The sequence below is a fragment of the Mustelus asterias genome, chromosome 30 (genome assembly GCF_964213995.1).
Source record: "Mustelus asterias chromosome 30, sMusAst1.hap1.1, whole genome shotgun sequence".
Lineage (NCBI taxonomy): Eukaryota > Metazoa > Chordata > Chondrichthyes > Carcharhiniformes > Triakidae > Mustelus > Mustelus asterias.
In genome coordinates, this window is record NC_135830.1 from 12,125,427 (window position 1) to 12,142,356 (window position 16,930).

Below are 16,930 nucleotides of genomic sequence, written 5' to 3' on the forward strand. Positions count from 1 at the left end.
ACTTCACACACAGACTCAAACTTCACACACAGACTCAAACTTCACCACAGACTCAAACTTCACACACAGTCTCAAACTTCACCACAGACTCAAACTTCACCACAGACTCAAACTTCACACACAGACTCAAACTTCACACACAGACTCAAACTTCACACACAGACTCAAACTTCACACACAGACTCAAACTTCACCACAGACTCAAACTTCACCACAGACTCAAACTTCACACACAGACTCAAACTTCACCACAGACTCAAACTTCACACACAGACTCAAACTTCACCACAGACTCAAACTTCACACACAGACTCAAACTTCACCACAGACTCAAACTTCACACAGACTCAAACTTCACACACAGACTCAAACTTCACACACAGACTCAAACTTCACACACAGACTCAAACTTCACACACAGACTCAAACTTCACCACAGACTCAAACTTCACCACAGACTCAAACTTCACACACAGACTCAAACTTCACCACAGACTCAAACTTCACCACAGACTCAAACTTCACACACAGACTCAAACTTCACACACAGACTCAAACTTCACACACAGACTCAAACTTCACCACAGACTCAAACTTCACACACCGACTCAAACTTCACCACAGACTCAAACTTCACCACAGACTCAAACTTCACACACAGACTCAAACTTCACCACAGACTCAAACTTCACCACAGACTCAAACTTCACCACAGACTCAAACTTCACACACAGACTCAAACTTCACACACAGACTCAAACTTCACACACAGACTCAAACTTCACCACAGACTCAAACTTCACACACCGACTCAAACTTCACCACAGACTCAAACTTCACCACAGACTCAAACTTCACACACAGACTCAAACTTCATCTCAGACTCCAACTTCACCACAGACTCAAACTTCACACACAGACTCAAACTTCACCACAGCCTCAAACTTCACACACAGACTCAAACTTCACACACAGACTCAAACCTCCTCCTCTGGACAACATCTGTGAGGAAAACACTTTCTTTCCCCCCCCCTGGGAAATACAGAGACAGAGAAATTCTCTGGAACTGGAATTAGAGCCAAATATACTGAGGGGGAAAATGTTTGTGATTTTGTGGAACCTGTTTTTATTGTCTGAGCTTTTTAAAGTGTAATTTATCTTGTCTATTCAAATACCGTTTCTCTCTTTGCATGATTTAGTGATGCTGATTTAAGATAAATTTCTGAAGTAAAAGTTTTTAAAATGTGAAACGGTGTCCTTCAATATTCCATTGGACTTTTCTGGAAATATGTTTACTTTTTAGGTTAATAACGACAGATATATGTCTTGTGTTGATAGAAGGTACATCTTGGTATATTTTTGTTTCAGTCATAAGATTCATGTATTGTTAGTTTTATTCTTGTTATATAATATAAAATCACAGAATCCCGACAGTACAGAAGGATGCCATTCAGTTAGACTCTGGCTGATCAGATTAGCAAGATTTATTTGATTCTATTCTGTAGATTAAGCTGCAGCTCAGTTTTATGGGAAATTAACATCAGCAGAAACAAACTCCAACTCTCACAATGTGAACATGTGAATTAGGAGCAGGAGAAGGCCACTCGGCCCCTCGAGCCTGCTCCACCATTCAATAGGATCCTGGCTGATGTGATTGTAGCTTCAACTCCACTTTCCTTCTTACCCCTCACACCCTTTGACTCTCTTGTCAATCAAGAATCTATTAAATTCAGACTTCAGAATATTCAGTGAGCCAGCCTCCACCACTCTCTGTGGAAGAGAATTCCACACTGTAACAACCCTCTGAGAGAAAAGGTTTCTCCTCATCCCAGTCTTAAATGGGAGACCCCTTATTTTTAAACTGTGCCTCTAGTTCTCCTCTCTCTACAATCAACATCCACTCTGTCAAGTCCCCTCTGAATTTTATATGTTTCAATCAGATCCTCTCTCATTCTTCTAAACCCCAATAGATACAGGCCGAACATGTCCAACTTTTCATCATATGACAACCCCCTCATCCCAGGAATCAGTCAAGTAAACCTTCTCCGAGCTACTTCTCACACAAGTCCTCTCTTAAGTAAGGAGATCGAAACTCCTAGAGTACACCGTGCTCGAGATGTAGTCTCACTAATACCCTGAACAAATGTAGCAAAACATCCCCGCAATAAACAACAATTCATTGACCTTTCTAATCATTTGCTGTATCCGCACATTAACGTTTCCTGATTACAGTACCAGGACACCCAGATCCCTCTGTACCTCAAAGTTCTGCAATCTCTCTGTTGAAATAATCAGCTGCTTTCCCATCCTTCCTGTCCAAATGGACAAGTTCACATTATCCAAAAATCTTGTTCCAGCTGCCAACTTTTTACCCACTCACTGACCCTATCCATATCGCTTTACAGGCTTGTTATGGTCATTCACATCTCACTTTCCCACCTAACTTTGTGTCATCAACAAATTTTGACCCTGTCAGTCATCCACATCATGAAAATAGTTTGTCAATAGTTGAGGGCCCAGCACTGATCCCTGTGGCACTCCATAGGCTACACTTTGCTATCCCAAAAATGACTCCTTTCTCCCTCCTCTCTGTTTCCTATTAGCTCATCAACCCTCTATCCATGCTAATATAAAGAATCGACGTGGATGGGACGCTAATATGCCTTATGCTACGAATTCTTATTTAGTGTGGTAAACTTTGATGTGGCACCTTGTCAAATGCCTTCTGGAAATCTAAATACACCACATCCACAGGTTCCACTTTATCCACATTGCTTGTTACTTCGTCAAAGAAATCCAATAAATCAATTAACATGATTTCCCTTGCACAAAACCATGTTCACTCTGCCTGATTGCACGGAGATTATCTGTGTCCCACCCCAGCTCCTTAATAACAGAATGAACATGATTCAATCCTGCATGGGATTATTTATTACTTAAATAATAGATAGATAAATAAATAAATGAACACGGGCGGCACGGTAGCACAGTGGTTAGCACTGCTGCTTCACAGCTCCAGGGTCCCAGGTTCGATTCCCGGCTCGGGTCACTGTCTGTGTGGAGTTTGCACATTCTCCTCGTGTCTGCGTGGGTTTCCTCTGGGTGCTCCGGTTTCCTCCCACAGTCCAAAGATGTGCGGGTTAGGTTGATTGGCCAGGTTAAAAATTGCCCCTTAGAGTCCAGAGATGCGTAGGTTAGAGGGATTAGCAGGTAAAATATGTGGGGGTAGGGCCTGGATGGGATTGTGGTCGGTGCAGACTCGATGGGCCGAATGGCCTCCTTCTGCACTGTAGGGTTTCTATGATTCTATGATTCAGTCCTGCATGGGATTAGCAGCAACAGCAGAATCCAATCCCTGCAATGACTTGTGAACTTGCTGGTGTCTCAGCAGATTGGCTGACCGAGCAAATCTCTTCCCACATACGGAGCAGGTGAATGATCTCTCTCCCGTGTGAACCTGCTGGTGTCTCAGCAGGTGGGATGACTGAGTGAAACTTTTCCCACACATGGAGCAGGTGAATGATCTCTCTCCAGTGTGAATTTGCTGGTGTCTCAGCAGGTCCTTAGTGCATTTAAAACTTTTCTCACAGTCAGAACATTTAAAAGGTCTCTGATCAGTGTGGACCAATTGATGTGCAATGAGCTGGGGTGGCTGAGTGAATCGTTTCCCACATGTGGAGCAAGTGAAGGGTTTCTCCCCAGTGTGAATCCGCTCGTGTATCAGAAGGTGAGGTGAATCAGTGAATCCCTTCCCACACACACAGCAAATGAATGGTTTCTCCCCAGTGTGAACTCGCTGGTGTCTCAGACGGTGGGATGAATGGGTGAATCCCATCCCACACACCGAGCAGGTGAACGGTTTCTCCCCAGTGTGAACTCGCTGGTGTGTCACCAAATCCTGTTTACTTTTAAAGCTCTTCTCACAGTCAGAACACTGAAATGGTCTCTTATCAGAGTGAACTCGCTGGTGTGTTTGCAGCTGGGATAAACGTCCGAATCTCCTCTCACACACGGAGCAGGTGAATGGCTTCTCCCCAGTGTGAGTGCGCTGATGGACTTGTAAATCATTTTTACTTTTAAATCTCTTCTCACAGTCAGAACATTGAAATGGTCTCTGATCAGTGTGAACAAGTTGGTGTGTCAGAAGGTGGGATGACTGAGTGAATCCCTTCCCACACACTGAGCAGGTGAACGGTCTCACCGCCATGTGAGTGCGCTGGTGTCTCAGGAGGTCCTTTGCGCTTTTAAAGCTTTTCTCACAATCAGAACACTGAAACAGTCTCTGATCGGAGTGAACCTGCCGGTGAATCAGGAGGCTTGATAAAGCATGACATCCCCTCCCACATTCGAGGCAGGTGAATGGCCTCTCACCAGTGTGAACACGCCGGTGTGTATAGAGGCTGGATGAGTAAGCAAATCCTTTCCCACACTCAGAGCAGGTGAACGGCCTCTCTCCAGTGTGAATGCGACGATGAATATCCAATTCGGACGGGTAATTGAATCCCCTCCCACAGTCCACACATTTCAATGGTTTCTCTGTGCTGCGGGTGTCCTCGTGTGACTCCAGGTTGGATGATGAGTTGAAGCCTTGTTTACACAGAATATGTGTCGGGTCACTACTCACTGAGAATGATGTGATTATTTTTCAGACTTTTTAAACCATTTTCCACATTCAGCACATTGGAAACTCACAGGTGTGTGTGTGTAGGTGCTTTTTCAGTCACACTGATGTTTGAAATCTTTGCCCGCAGACAGAATAAACATTTCTCCTTCTGGAGACAAAGGCTGACGATATTCAGTTTCTGACGAATCAAATTACTGAAACAGATCTTGATGTGAAGTTTGGTTTGAGTTTCACATCTGGAAATCCTGCTTCATAATACCTTGCAAAAACAGTTTACAAATACCATCACTGTCAGTGCAGGATAGAAATTCTGAACAGACAATTTACAGTTTCTCTGGAACATATTTTCCTCTCTTGTTCCCCCAAATCTATAAATCCCCGTCCCACACACTCCACCTCCTCCCCTGGACTGAAATCCAAACCCATCTCAACATCTCCACCATTTCTTCCCTCCACTCCCAGTTTTCCCCCTCCCTCTCCTCTGTCTGGGTTCAGTTCTTGATGTGGAAATCTCACTAACTGTCCTGGCTGGAGACAGTACACATCTCTTTAACCTGTGCTTAACCCTCTCTCCACTCACATTGTCTGTACCTTTAAGACTTGATTACCTGTAAAGACTCGCATTCCAACCATTATCTTGTAAATTGAGTTTGTGTCAATATATATGCCCTGTTTATGAACACAAGTCCTACTCACCTGACGAAGGAGCAGCGCTCCGAAAGCGAGTGGCTTTTGCGACCAAATAAACCTGTTGGACTTTAACCTGGTGTTGTGAGTCTTCTTACTGGGTTCAGTTCTCCAGCTGCTGTCTGCAGACTGACAATAAAACCAATGGGTCTTATTGGGGGTGTTGGGGCCTCCAGCGGGTGTTTGTGAATCCTCCCCGCCCACCTCCCAGGGTTTCCTTCCTTCCCAGAGATCAGAGTCCTCATTGATTTGAGGCCGAAGTGGAACCTCTTATTTATTGTCCCCCTCCCCCATCCTCTGATGTGAACCATCCTCCAGTGGCTGAGCCAGGATGGGGCCGTGAACCTGGGCCTGTTCCCGGGAGGGAGGGAGGGAGAAGCCCCGCAGCTGCAAACCAGGGAGCTGACAATGATTCTGAAGGGTTTGCGGATCCACAAAGTGTTTCCAAATCCTCCCAGCCACCGCCTAACGCTGACTCCGCTTCTCCGGGACAAACAAGCGCCAAGGACAGCAATGACACTGCGCATGCTCCACATCACAATGCCCGGGGACTGATTGACGGCTGCTTCGGACCAATAGGAAGAGGGGGCGGGGCTGGGGATCAAGCAAGAGGGGCTGGTCCTCCATCCAATCGGAGTGAATGAGGGGCGGGTCTGGAGGACCCAACAGGAGCGGCTGGTCCTCCAACCAATCGGAGTGAATGAGGGGCGGGCTGAGGCGTCCCCAAACAACGCACGGGCAGTAGTTCGCATGCGCAGTAATGTTACAGTCTGGAGCATGCGCAGTAAGCAACGGCGTCTGCAGCACGCACAGTGTGGGTGATAGCAATCGGAGCGAAGTTCCTCTGTCTCATCAGCAGCCGGTAAGGATGCAGAAACATAGAGGGAGTAATGGAACCGGCGGATGGACGTAGAGGGTTTCTAAATACCTGGTCAAGGCCTCAAATCTCGAAAATGAGCCCGTCGGTCTGTGTTTGCAGCTTCCGGTCTTTTTCCCGAGACGAGACTCAGGTTAACGGCCGCCATCTTGATTCAGCAGGGAGGAGAGCGCATGCTCTCGGTGACGCAACATCGAGTGGGCGGGGCTTCATGTTTCTGCTTCCCCTCCAGGTCCTAGCTCCCGGTCCAATAGCACTATGAGCAATAGGTTTCTAAACAGCTTCACCCACCCAGGCTGCAGCTGCTGTTTGCAGCCTCGATGAGTCCATGGGCCATGTACATATTCAGTCTGAGAGGTTGCAAACTCTGTATAGTTACCTAAAGCAGTTACACAGCTTTTGGTTACACTTCAGCCCCAGGCTCCTCATGTTTACATAGAAACATACATAGAAAATAGAAGTTGGGAGTCGGCCATTCGGCCCTTCGAGCGTGCGCCGCCATTCATTATTGTCATGGCTGATTATCAAATTCAATACCCTGATCCCTGTCGCCCCAAGAGATTTATCTAATTGAAATCAGGCTCTACTTCCACTTTTGAAGAACGTGAATTCAAAGATTCATGACCCTCTGAGAGAAAAACATCTCATCTCTGTTTTCAATGGGCAATGCTGTTTTTTAAAACAGCGACTCCCTAGATTCTCCCCTGAGAGTAAACATCCTCTCCAGATCCAAAACAGAAAATGCTGGAAAGTCTCAGCAGGTCAGGCAGCATCTTTTCTCCCCCTTTGCTTCGCCTTTCCCCCTTTTTCTCAATTTTACCTCCCTTCAATCCACCCCCCCCCCCCCCCATCTTCATCCATCACAACTTCTTCAGCTTCTCTGCTGTTTGGCCATTCACACTTCTATACTCTCTATGGACTGCCATTAGCATCCTTTCCCCTGGTTCCTGTGGCTTGGACCCATCTTTCATCCCCTCACAGTGTAAATATCTCCCACTTTCTATGCCTTTTTTATGCTTTGACGAAAGGTCATCTGGACTCGAAGCTTCAGCTCTTTTCTCTCCTCACAGATGCTGCCAGACCTGCTGAGATTCTCCAGCATTTTCTCTTTTGGTTTCAGATTCCAGCATCCGCAGTAATTTGCTTTTACCTTTCTCTCTATATCTACCCTGTCAAGAGTTTTCAGAATCTTGAAGGTTTAAATTAAGTTGCCTCTTACTCGTTTGAAGTCGAGCAGAAGCTAAACTCGAGCAGAGACTGTCTCACTGCTCCTCATCAGACAATCCACCCATTTCCAGGTATTAATCTACTAAACCTTCTATGAACTGCTTCTCATAAAGCAGTTAAGGAATAATATGCACTCATATTCTTTCTTAAATAAGGAAACCAATAATGTACACACTGCTCTAGATATGTCTAACCAATGCCCTGTGCAACTGAAAATAACTTCCTTGCTTTTACTCAATTCCCCTCATAATAAATAATAGCTTTCTGAATTACTTGTACCTGAGACAATATTGCGATTTTCTATCGTGATGCATTTTGGACACTTTTTAAACAGGGAGTTAGAAGGGCGGCATGGTAGCACAGTGGTTAGCACTGCTGCTTCACAGCTCCAGGGACCTGGATTCGATTCCCGGCTTGGGTCACTGTCTGTGTGGAGTTTGCACATTCTCCTCGTGTCTGCGTGGGTTTCCTCCGGGTGCTCCGGTTTCCTCCCACAGTCCAAAGATGTGCGGGTTAGGTTGATTGGCCATGCTAAAATTGCCCTTAGTGTCCTGGGATGCGTAGGTTAGAGGGATTAGTGGGTAAATATGTAGGGATATGGGGGTAGAGCCTGGGTGGGATTATGGTCGGTGCAGACTCGATGGGCCGAATGGTCTCTTTCTGTGTTGTAGGGTTTCTAAGATTCTAAGATTTACACACAACAAGCTCAAACCAAGAGAAAAATGTTGTCTCTTCTGATATAGGCTTTGTGAATGGGATAAGTAGGTAGATAGAACATAGAACATTACAGCGCAGAACAGGCCCTTCGGCCCACGATGTTGCACCGACCAGTTAAAAAAAAAAAACTGTGACCCTCCAACCTAAACCAATTTCTTTTCGTCCATGAACCTATCTACGGATCTCTTAAACGCCCCCAAACTAGGCGCATTTACTACTGATGCTGGCAGGGCATTCCAATCCCTCACCACCCTCTGGGTAAAGAACCTACCCCTGACATCGGTTCTATAACTACCCCCCATGGGAATGGAACGTTTCCACTTGTTGGTGTTTCCAATACTGGGAACCATGAACAGACAACAGAGACGAATACATCAAACAGGAGGAGATATTTATTTCTTCAGATAGTTGTTAGAATATGGAACTCACTGCGACTGGAAGTGGTTGAGACAAATACTTTAGATGCTTTAAAAAGGAAACCAGATGAGAACATGAGAGAAAAAGGATTAAAAAGTTGAGCTGAAAAGCTTAGTTGAGGTGAGCAGAATCATAGAAACCCTACAGTGCAGAAGGAGGCCATTCGGCCCATCGAGTCTGCACCGACCACAATCCCACCCAGGCCCTACCCCCATATCCCTACATATTTACCCACTAATCCCTCTAACCTACGCATCTCAGGACTCTAAGGGGCAATTTTTAACCTGGCCAATCAACCTAACCCGCACATCTTTGGACTGTGGGAGGAAACCGGAGCACCCGGAGGAAACCCACGCAGACACGAGGAGAATGTGCAAACTCCACACAGACAGTGACCCGAGCCGGGAATCGAACCCGAGTCCCTGGAGCTGTGAAGCAGCAGTGTTAACCACTCTGCTACCGTGCCACAGAATGAGAGGAGATTTGTGTGGAGTAGAAATTCCAGTACAGATCAGGGCAGGGGTGGGGTGGCGGCGGAGGCAGTGGCACAGTGGAACTATCACTGGACTAGCAACCCAGAGACCCAGGATAATGTTCTGGGGACCTAGGTTCGAATCCCACCACAGCAGATGGTGAAATTTAAATTCAATTAGAAGTCTGATATTGACCATGAAACCATTGTTGATTGTCGTAAAAACCCATCTGGTTCACTGAGGTCCTTTAAGGATGGAAATCTGCCATCCTTAACTGGTCTGGCCTACATGTAACCCACAGCAATGTGGTTGACTCTCAAATGCCCTGTGAAATGGAGGGCAGTTGGGGATGGGCAATAAATGCTGTCCCAGTCGGTGACGCCCACACCCCGTTAAAAATGAATTAAAAAAAATAGACTGGCCTGTTTGTGTTTTGTGTATCTCATGTATTCATAGAATCTCTACAGTGCAGAAGAAGGCCTTTCAGACCACCCCACCCAGGCATATTCCCGTAACCCCACATATTTACCCCGCTAATCTCCCTAACCTACACATCTTGGGACAGAAAGGGGCAACCACCTAACCTGAACATCTTTGGAGAGTGGGAGGGAACCGGAGCACCCGGAGGAAACCCACACAGACACGAGGAGAATGCGCAAACTCCATACAGACAGGTAACCAAGGCCACAATCGAACCCAGGTCCCTGGTGCTGTGAGGCAGGAGTACGAACCACTGTGCCATCCATGTAATTCTGTGTAAACTGATTTTGCAGGAAATTGAAGAGAAGGATTTGCAGTCTGGATGATCGAATCTCACGTCAGACAGAGTCAATCGGTTCATCGGGATCTGAAAATTTGTGCATCTGAAGGGATTTAATTGACCATCTCAGTTGGAAACTGGTGAGAATCTGTTTCCTTGCTCCTCCTGTGGGAAGGGATTGATACAGCTGGAAAACATGCTGACACGACAGCGAACTCGCAATAGTGAGAGTTCATTCACCTGCTCCGTGTGTGGGAAGAAATTCATGTGTTCGTCCAACCTGCTGGCTCACCAACTCAATCACATTATTCAGAAGCCTCTTCAAAGCTCTGACTCTGGGGAAAGCATTGAAACCTCTGAGGAACAGGCCCAACACCAGCTCCTTCACACTGACGAGAGACCGTTCAGCTGCTCCCACTGCGGGAAGAGGTTCAGCCAGTCCTCCTGCCTTGCCGAGCACCAGCTCCTTCACACACACGAGAGACCGTTCAGCTGCTCTCACTGTGGGGAGTCGTTCAGCAACTCAGTGCATCTCACTGAGCACCAACAAGTTCACACCAAGGACAGGCCATTCAGCTGCTCCTAGTGTGGGAAGAGATTCACTCAGTCCTCCCACTGCACCGTTCACCAACTGGTTCATTCTCAGAAGAGACATTTTAAATGTTTTAAATGTGAGAAGACCTTCAAAAAAAGGATTAGTCTGCTGAGACACCAGGGCACTCACACCGGGGAGAGGCCGTACCCCTGTTCTGTTTGTGGGAAGAGATTCGCTCATTCATCTCATCTTCTGACACACAAGCGAGTTCACACTGGGGAGAGGCCTCTCCTCTGCTCCCTGTGTGGGAAGAGATTCACTCGATTTTCACACCTTTTGACACACAAGAGTATTCACACTGGAGGGAAACCATTCACCTCCTCAATGTGTAGAAAGGAAGAAGTTCAATCAACTGACCAGCTGACACACCAGCGAGTTCACACTGGGGAGAAGCTGTTCACCTGCTCGGTGTGTGGGAAGGAATTCACTCGGTCTTACTATCTTCTGAGGCACCAGCGAGTTCACACTGGGGAGAGGCCATTCCTCTGCTCCGTGTGTGGGAAGATGTTTCCTCATTCATCCCAGCTTGTGATACACGAGCGTGTTCACACAGGGGAGAGGCCTTACGTTTGCCCTGTGTGCGGGAAAGCATTTGCTTCTTTACAACACCTGCTGAAACATCGGCCTGTTCACACCGGGGAGAAGCCATTCTCTTGCTCCATTTGTGGCAAGAGATTCACTCAGTCATCTGACCTGCTGAGACACCAATACATTCACACAGGGGACAGGCCGTTCACCTGCTCTGTGTGTGGGAAGGGATTCATTGATTCATCCCGCCTGCAGACACACCAGCGAGTTCACACTGGGGAGAAGCCGTTCACCTGCTCTGTGTGTGGGAAGGGATACACTCAGGTATCCAGCCTGCAGAGACACCAGCGAGTTCACACTGCGACAGAACCATTCACCTGCTCTCAGTGTGGGAAGGGATTCACTGATCCATCCCACCTGCAGACACACCAGCGAGTTCACACCGGGGAGAAGCCGTTCACCTGCTCTGTGTGTGGGAAGGGATACACTCAGGTATCCAACCTGCAGAGACACCAGCGAGTTCACACCGGGGAGAGGCCGTTCCTGTGCTCTGTGTGTGGAAAGGGATTCGCTCAGTCGTCTGGCCTGCTGAGACACCAACGCATTCACACCGGGGAGAAGCTGTTCACCTGCTCTGTGTGTGGGAAGGGATTCACTGATTCATCCTATATGCAGAGACACCAGCGAGCTCACACTGCGACAGAACCATTCACCTGCTCCCTGTGTGGGAAGGGATTCACTGATCCATCCCGCCTGCAGAGACACCAGCGAGTTCACACTGGGACAGAACCGTTCACCTGCTCCCTGTGTGGGAAGGGATTCACTGATCCATCCCGCCTGCAGAGACACCAGCGAGTTCACACTGGGGCAAAACCTTTCAACTGCTCCATGTGTGGGAAGGGATTTAATCAGTATTACAGCCTGCTGAAACATAGACGACTTCATGTGTGACTGGCAAAGTTGGATTCTGTTGTTTCTGCGCCCTGAGATAAACAGTAACAATTGGATCAATAGTTGAGGCAGTGGCACAGTGGAATTATCACTGGACTCAGGGTAAGGCTCTGGGGACCCAGGTTCGAATCCCACCACAGGCAATGGTGAAATTTGAATTCAATTAAAATCTCGAATTAAAAGTCTAATGACAAACCTTAACCATTGTTGATCGTCGTCAAAACCACTCTGGTTCAGTCATGTCCTTTAAGAAAGGAAACCTGCTGTCCTTACCTGGTCTGGCCTACATGTGACTCCAGACCCACAGCAATGTGGTTGACTCTCAATGCCTTCTGAAATGGAGGGCAGTTAGAGATGGGCAAGAAATGCTGGCCCAGCCAGTGACGTCTATATCCAGTAAAAATGAATTTTTAAAAAGTTCCTCAGGATCTCAGTAACCTCCTCCAGTCCCACAACACTCTGTGTAAATACAAGTTGTTGCTGATTATGCCCTGAGATAGAGAATGTGAACCCGATTCCCCTCGTCCACCAACACAGCAACTTCTTCACAAAAATTGAAGCACATGGGATTGGGGCGAATGTATTGAGATTGAAAACTTGTTGGCAGACAGGAAATAGAGTAAGAGTAAACAGGTCTTTTTCCAACTGGCAGGCAGTGATTATTGTGGTAATGCAGGATCAGTGCTGAGACCCCAGCTAGTCACCTGCCATGGGTCTGCTGTTTTATTCCCCCTGTTTATTATGCATAATTTCTAAATTGCTGCTTCTTCATATTCTGATTTAAAACCATGGATAAGCTCAAACCACTTTTGGATAACCTGTGACTCCCTGATCAAGAATCTTACCGACCACTGCATGCCATTCTGGTCACCGTATTATAAAAAAGATATTTCGGCACTGGAGAAGGGTACAGAGATGATTTTTAATGATGATACCAGAAATGTAGAAAGCAGCTCACCATCACCTTCTCAAGGTCAATCAGGGGTTAGCAATAAATGCTGGCCAAGCGCGCGATGTCCACATCCCATAAATGATTTTTAAACTGTGTGTTTGGTTATCCATCAGGAAAGGATTGACACGCTCACACTTTCTTGAAAAATTAAGGCTGAGGAGTAACCTAATAGAGGGCTTCAAAATTATAAAAGGTTTTGAAAGAATGTTTCCTCTTGTGCAGAAGGACAAAACTGGAGACCATCAATACAAGACAGTCGCCAAGAAACCCAATAGGAAATCCAAGATAAATTTCTCCACCCAAAGAATGGTGAGAATATGGAAATCATGACCACAGGGAGTGAAATGAACAGTATCGATGTCTTTCAGGGGAAGCTCAACAAATATTTGTGTGTGATTTTATAATTCATTCAGGATTTATTTCAAAAAAACTAAGAACAATAAGGTGACAGGAGATATTTTGAGGCATCTGAGAGTCTGTGTGTGTGTGTGAGGGTGTCTGTGAGTGTGTGTGTTACTTCTCATTGGTTCACACCAACCTTCCTCTTTCTGAGCAGACATTCTGGCCCCTGATAAACCCATTGAGTGATTTGAATGGTACAATTCAGAGATTCTTCATCCAGGGTGAAACCACAGGCTGACTGTGTGCTGTGTAAAACCAGACACCTACACAACCTAATCCCACTTCTCCTGGAACAACGTGAAGTGACTACAATTTTCCAGATTGATTTCTTTGCTCTCAATATTCTTTCAGATAGTTCATAAATTCCATGAGTACGTTATCCTTTAACACCCCTATGGTGTCCAGTTTAAATACTTTCCTCAATCTGACCAACATATAGCAATGGGATTGCTGCTATTACAGGGATCCATTCTGTAAATCTGATTCCTGGCTCTCTGGAGTAATGCATTGATCCAGACTTTCCCACTTAACGCCAATCCATCATTCCATCTGAGTTCCAGATTTTAATATGATTTCTCAAAACACAGGCAGCAAAGTGGCACAGTGATCAGCAGTGCCAGGGACCAGAGTTCAATTCTGGCCTCAGGTGTTACAAGGAAGCTTACATTAACACTGCAATGAAGTTACTGTGAAAATCCCCTAGTCGTCACGCTTGGCGCCTGTTCAGGTGCACTGAAGGAGAATTTAGCACAGCCAATGCAGCTAAGCAGCATGTCTTTCGGACTGTGGGAGGAAACCCATGCAGCTACAGAGAGAACGTGCAAACTCCACACAGTCACCCAAGACTGGAATTGAACCGGATCCCTGGCACTCTGAGGTAGCATTGCTAACCACTGTGCCACAGCTCTCTGTGTGGAGTTTGCACGTTCTCCCTGTGTCTGCATGAGTTTGCTCAGAGTGCTCCAATTTCATCCCACACTCCAAAGATGTGCAGGTTAGGTGGATTGGCCATGGCAAATTGCCTCTTAGTGTATGGGTTGGGGGAATTAATGAGGTAAATACATGTCACACAAAATCCTTCTTCATCTCAAACTATAAATCTCTGTCCCCACAGACTTCCTCCTTCCTAAAGTAAAGTTTATTTATAAGTCACAAGTAAGGCTTACATTAACACTGCAATGAAGTTACTGTGAAATTCCCCTAATTGCCACCATCCGGCACCTGTTCGGGTCAATGCACCTAATCAGCATGTCTTTCAGACTGTGGGAGGAAACTGGAGCACGTGGAGGAACCTCATGCAGGCCTATTGATACGATTGATTGTAACACTATCCTCCACTTTCTTTTTCCCCAGTTCTCCTCCCCTGAAGGTGCTGACTCTCGGGATCAGTTTCACACTCACCTGCTGCCTTCCCCAATGTCACCCAAGTGTCTAAATCTTTCCACCTGAAGTTAACAAACTGTTTTGTAAAGGGGACATCCCAATCCAATCCAGTGACTCCCCACATGTACTTTGTGTCAGTGTGGGGTCACTGCGCCCCCCACTCCCACTTTCCATCACAGTCCCAGGAGTTTAGAGACTGGGCTCCGGATGAGTAATGGCGGCCGCAGCTCCCACAATCGCCCACGATGGAGAAACCGCTCTATCCACCACGCGGGCGGGCCACATTGGGCTGCGCATGTCCAGAGGAGAGGGGAAGCTGCGCATGTGCAAAGAGAGCTCACCCCCTGACCTTCATGCTGAAGTGTTGACCAATGGAAAGAGTTGGAGGACCGGAAGGACTCTGGTCCTCCAGCAATCAGAGTGCGGGCGTTTTGTGAATGAACATGGAGATGCAGTCAGACAAAATCTTTCTGCTCTCTCTAATATCTGTGAGTAAAACACTTTCTTTTCTCCCTCTTTCAATTTATTTTCTCATTCTGGGGAAAATTGGGGACTTGCAGCAACTGAAGGGAATGAAGTGAATCCAGTCTGTACATTCCACACATTTTTACTCCAGTAATGTAGACATTTATCTATCTGGCAGCCTGCATGGAGATTTTCAGCTCTCTGTGTCCAGGACAGGAAGCAGTGAGCATGGATCTGTCAATCAGCCTCAATCAGCACCTTCAGGAGAATTGGGAGGGTGAATATTAGATACAGCGGAGTGAGAATGGAGGGAGAGTGTGTGGGATGGAGATTCACAGCTTTTGGGGAATGAGGGAGGAAAGAATGTTCCACAGAAAGTAGAATTGTCTGTTCTGAATTTCTATCTTGTATTGACAGTGATGACTTCAATAAATTCCTTTTACAGAATATCAGAAGGTGAGGATTTACAGACAGTAATCTCAAAGCAAATGTCACATCAATATCTGACAGTTATTCAATTCATCATGTCCTGAACATCATCAGCCTTTGTATCTGGAAGGAGAAATATTTCTCTGTTCTTTTTGCTTCTGGAGATTTTAAACATCAGCGTGACTGAGAATTTACCAAGTCTCACGCACACACCCGAGTGAGAGTGTTCCAGTGCACTGACTGTGGAAAGAGCTTTAATCAGTGAAAAAAACATTGCGGCATTCACAGCAGGGAGAGACTGTACCCGTGTTCTGTGTGAGATTTAACTGATTGTTTAACCTGGAGAGTCACAAGGACACCTGCACCATGGAGAAACCGTGGAAATGTGGGGACTGTGGGAAGGGATTCAGGTTCCCATCTGAGCTGGAAACTCATCGACGCATTCACACTGGGGAGCGGCCGTTCACCTGCTCTGTGTGTGGGAAGGGATTCTATGATTCATCCAACCTGCAAACACACCAACGAATTCACACGGGGAAGAGACCATTCACCTGTTCTGATTGTGGTACCGGATTTACTCAGTTATGTCATCTGCAGACACACCAGCAAATTCACACTGCGGAGAGACCGTTTACCTGTCCTGTGTGTGGGAAGGGATTCACTGACTTATCCAGCCTGCGGATACACCAGCGAGTACATTCCGGGGAGAGGCCGTTCAACTGTCCTGTGTGTGGGAAAGGATTCACTTGGTTATCCAGCATGCGCAGACACAGAGTCACTCACAGCAATGAGAGACCCTATAAATGCTCTGAATGTGGGAGCGACTTCAAAAGCTCTCAGGTTCTGATGTCCCACCAGCGCATTCACACTGAGGAGAGACCGTTCAGTTGCTCTCACTGCTCAAAGAGATTTAGAATGTCATCCTATCTGCGGGTACACCAGCGAGTTCACACTGGGGAGAAACAATTCACTTGCTCTGCCTGTGGAAAAGGATTCACTCAGTTAACCAATCTGCAGAGACACCAGCGAGTTCATACTGGGGAGAGGCCATTCACCTGCACCTTGTGTGAGAACGGGTTCACTCAGTCATCCCACCTGCAGACACACCAACGAGTTCACAAGTGATCTCAGGGGTTGAATTCTGCTGTTATTGCTGCTGTTAATCACATCCGGGACTGGGCTCATTGGCAGGCTCTTTAACAGAAAGTGAGTCCCTCTAAGGTAATTGGCAAAAGAGCCAGAGGGGGAGATGAGATTTTATTTTTGACACAGCGATGTTAGAAAATGGGGTTCAGGGAGTCAATTAACCCTTTCTCCCCTTTTCCCAAACTCTGAAATGATTCCCAGTGATAACCCTTATTGGTGACAGTGGTTAGATTTTATTCAGTATCAATAAGAGCTGACACAGGCTAATGTCTGAGCAGTCGTATCAAAGTGCAGCAG

At 46.6% G+C, this 16,930-nt stretch overlaps 2 protein-coding genes across 2 annotated transcripts in view; one reads left to right on the forward strand and one right to left on the reverse strand.

The window, feature by feature from the left end:
- Nucleotides 1-6,325, reverse strand: part of LOC144481043 (uncharacterized) — a 420,433-nt gene extending 414,108 nt beyond the window's left edge. The window contains exon 1 of the mRNA XM_078200691.1: nucleotides 6,240-6,325. The gene's annotated coding sequence lies outside the window, so the exon portion shown is untranslated. The remainder of the gene's footprint in view (nucleotides 1-6,239) is intronic.
- The window catches only part of LOC144480679 (uncharacterized), an 85,709-nt gene extending 73,633 nt beyond the window's left edge, over nucleotides 1-12,076 (forward strand). The window contains 4 exon segments of the mRNA XM_078200274.1: nucleotides 6,291-6,385; nucleotides 9,916-10,666; nucleotides 10,754-11,672; nucleotides 11,841-12,076. Of these exon segments, the coding sequence (XP_078056400.1) occupies nucleotides 6,291-6,385; nucleotides 9,916-10,666; nucleotides 10,754-11,672; nucleotides 11,841-11,892 (1,817 nt within the window). The 3' untranslated portion in view covers nucleotides 11,893-12,076.
- Nucleotides 12,077-16,930: the final 4,854 nt, after the last annotated feature.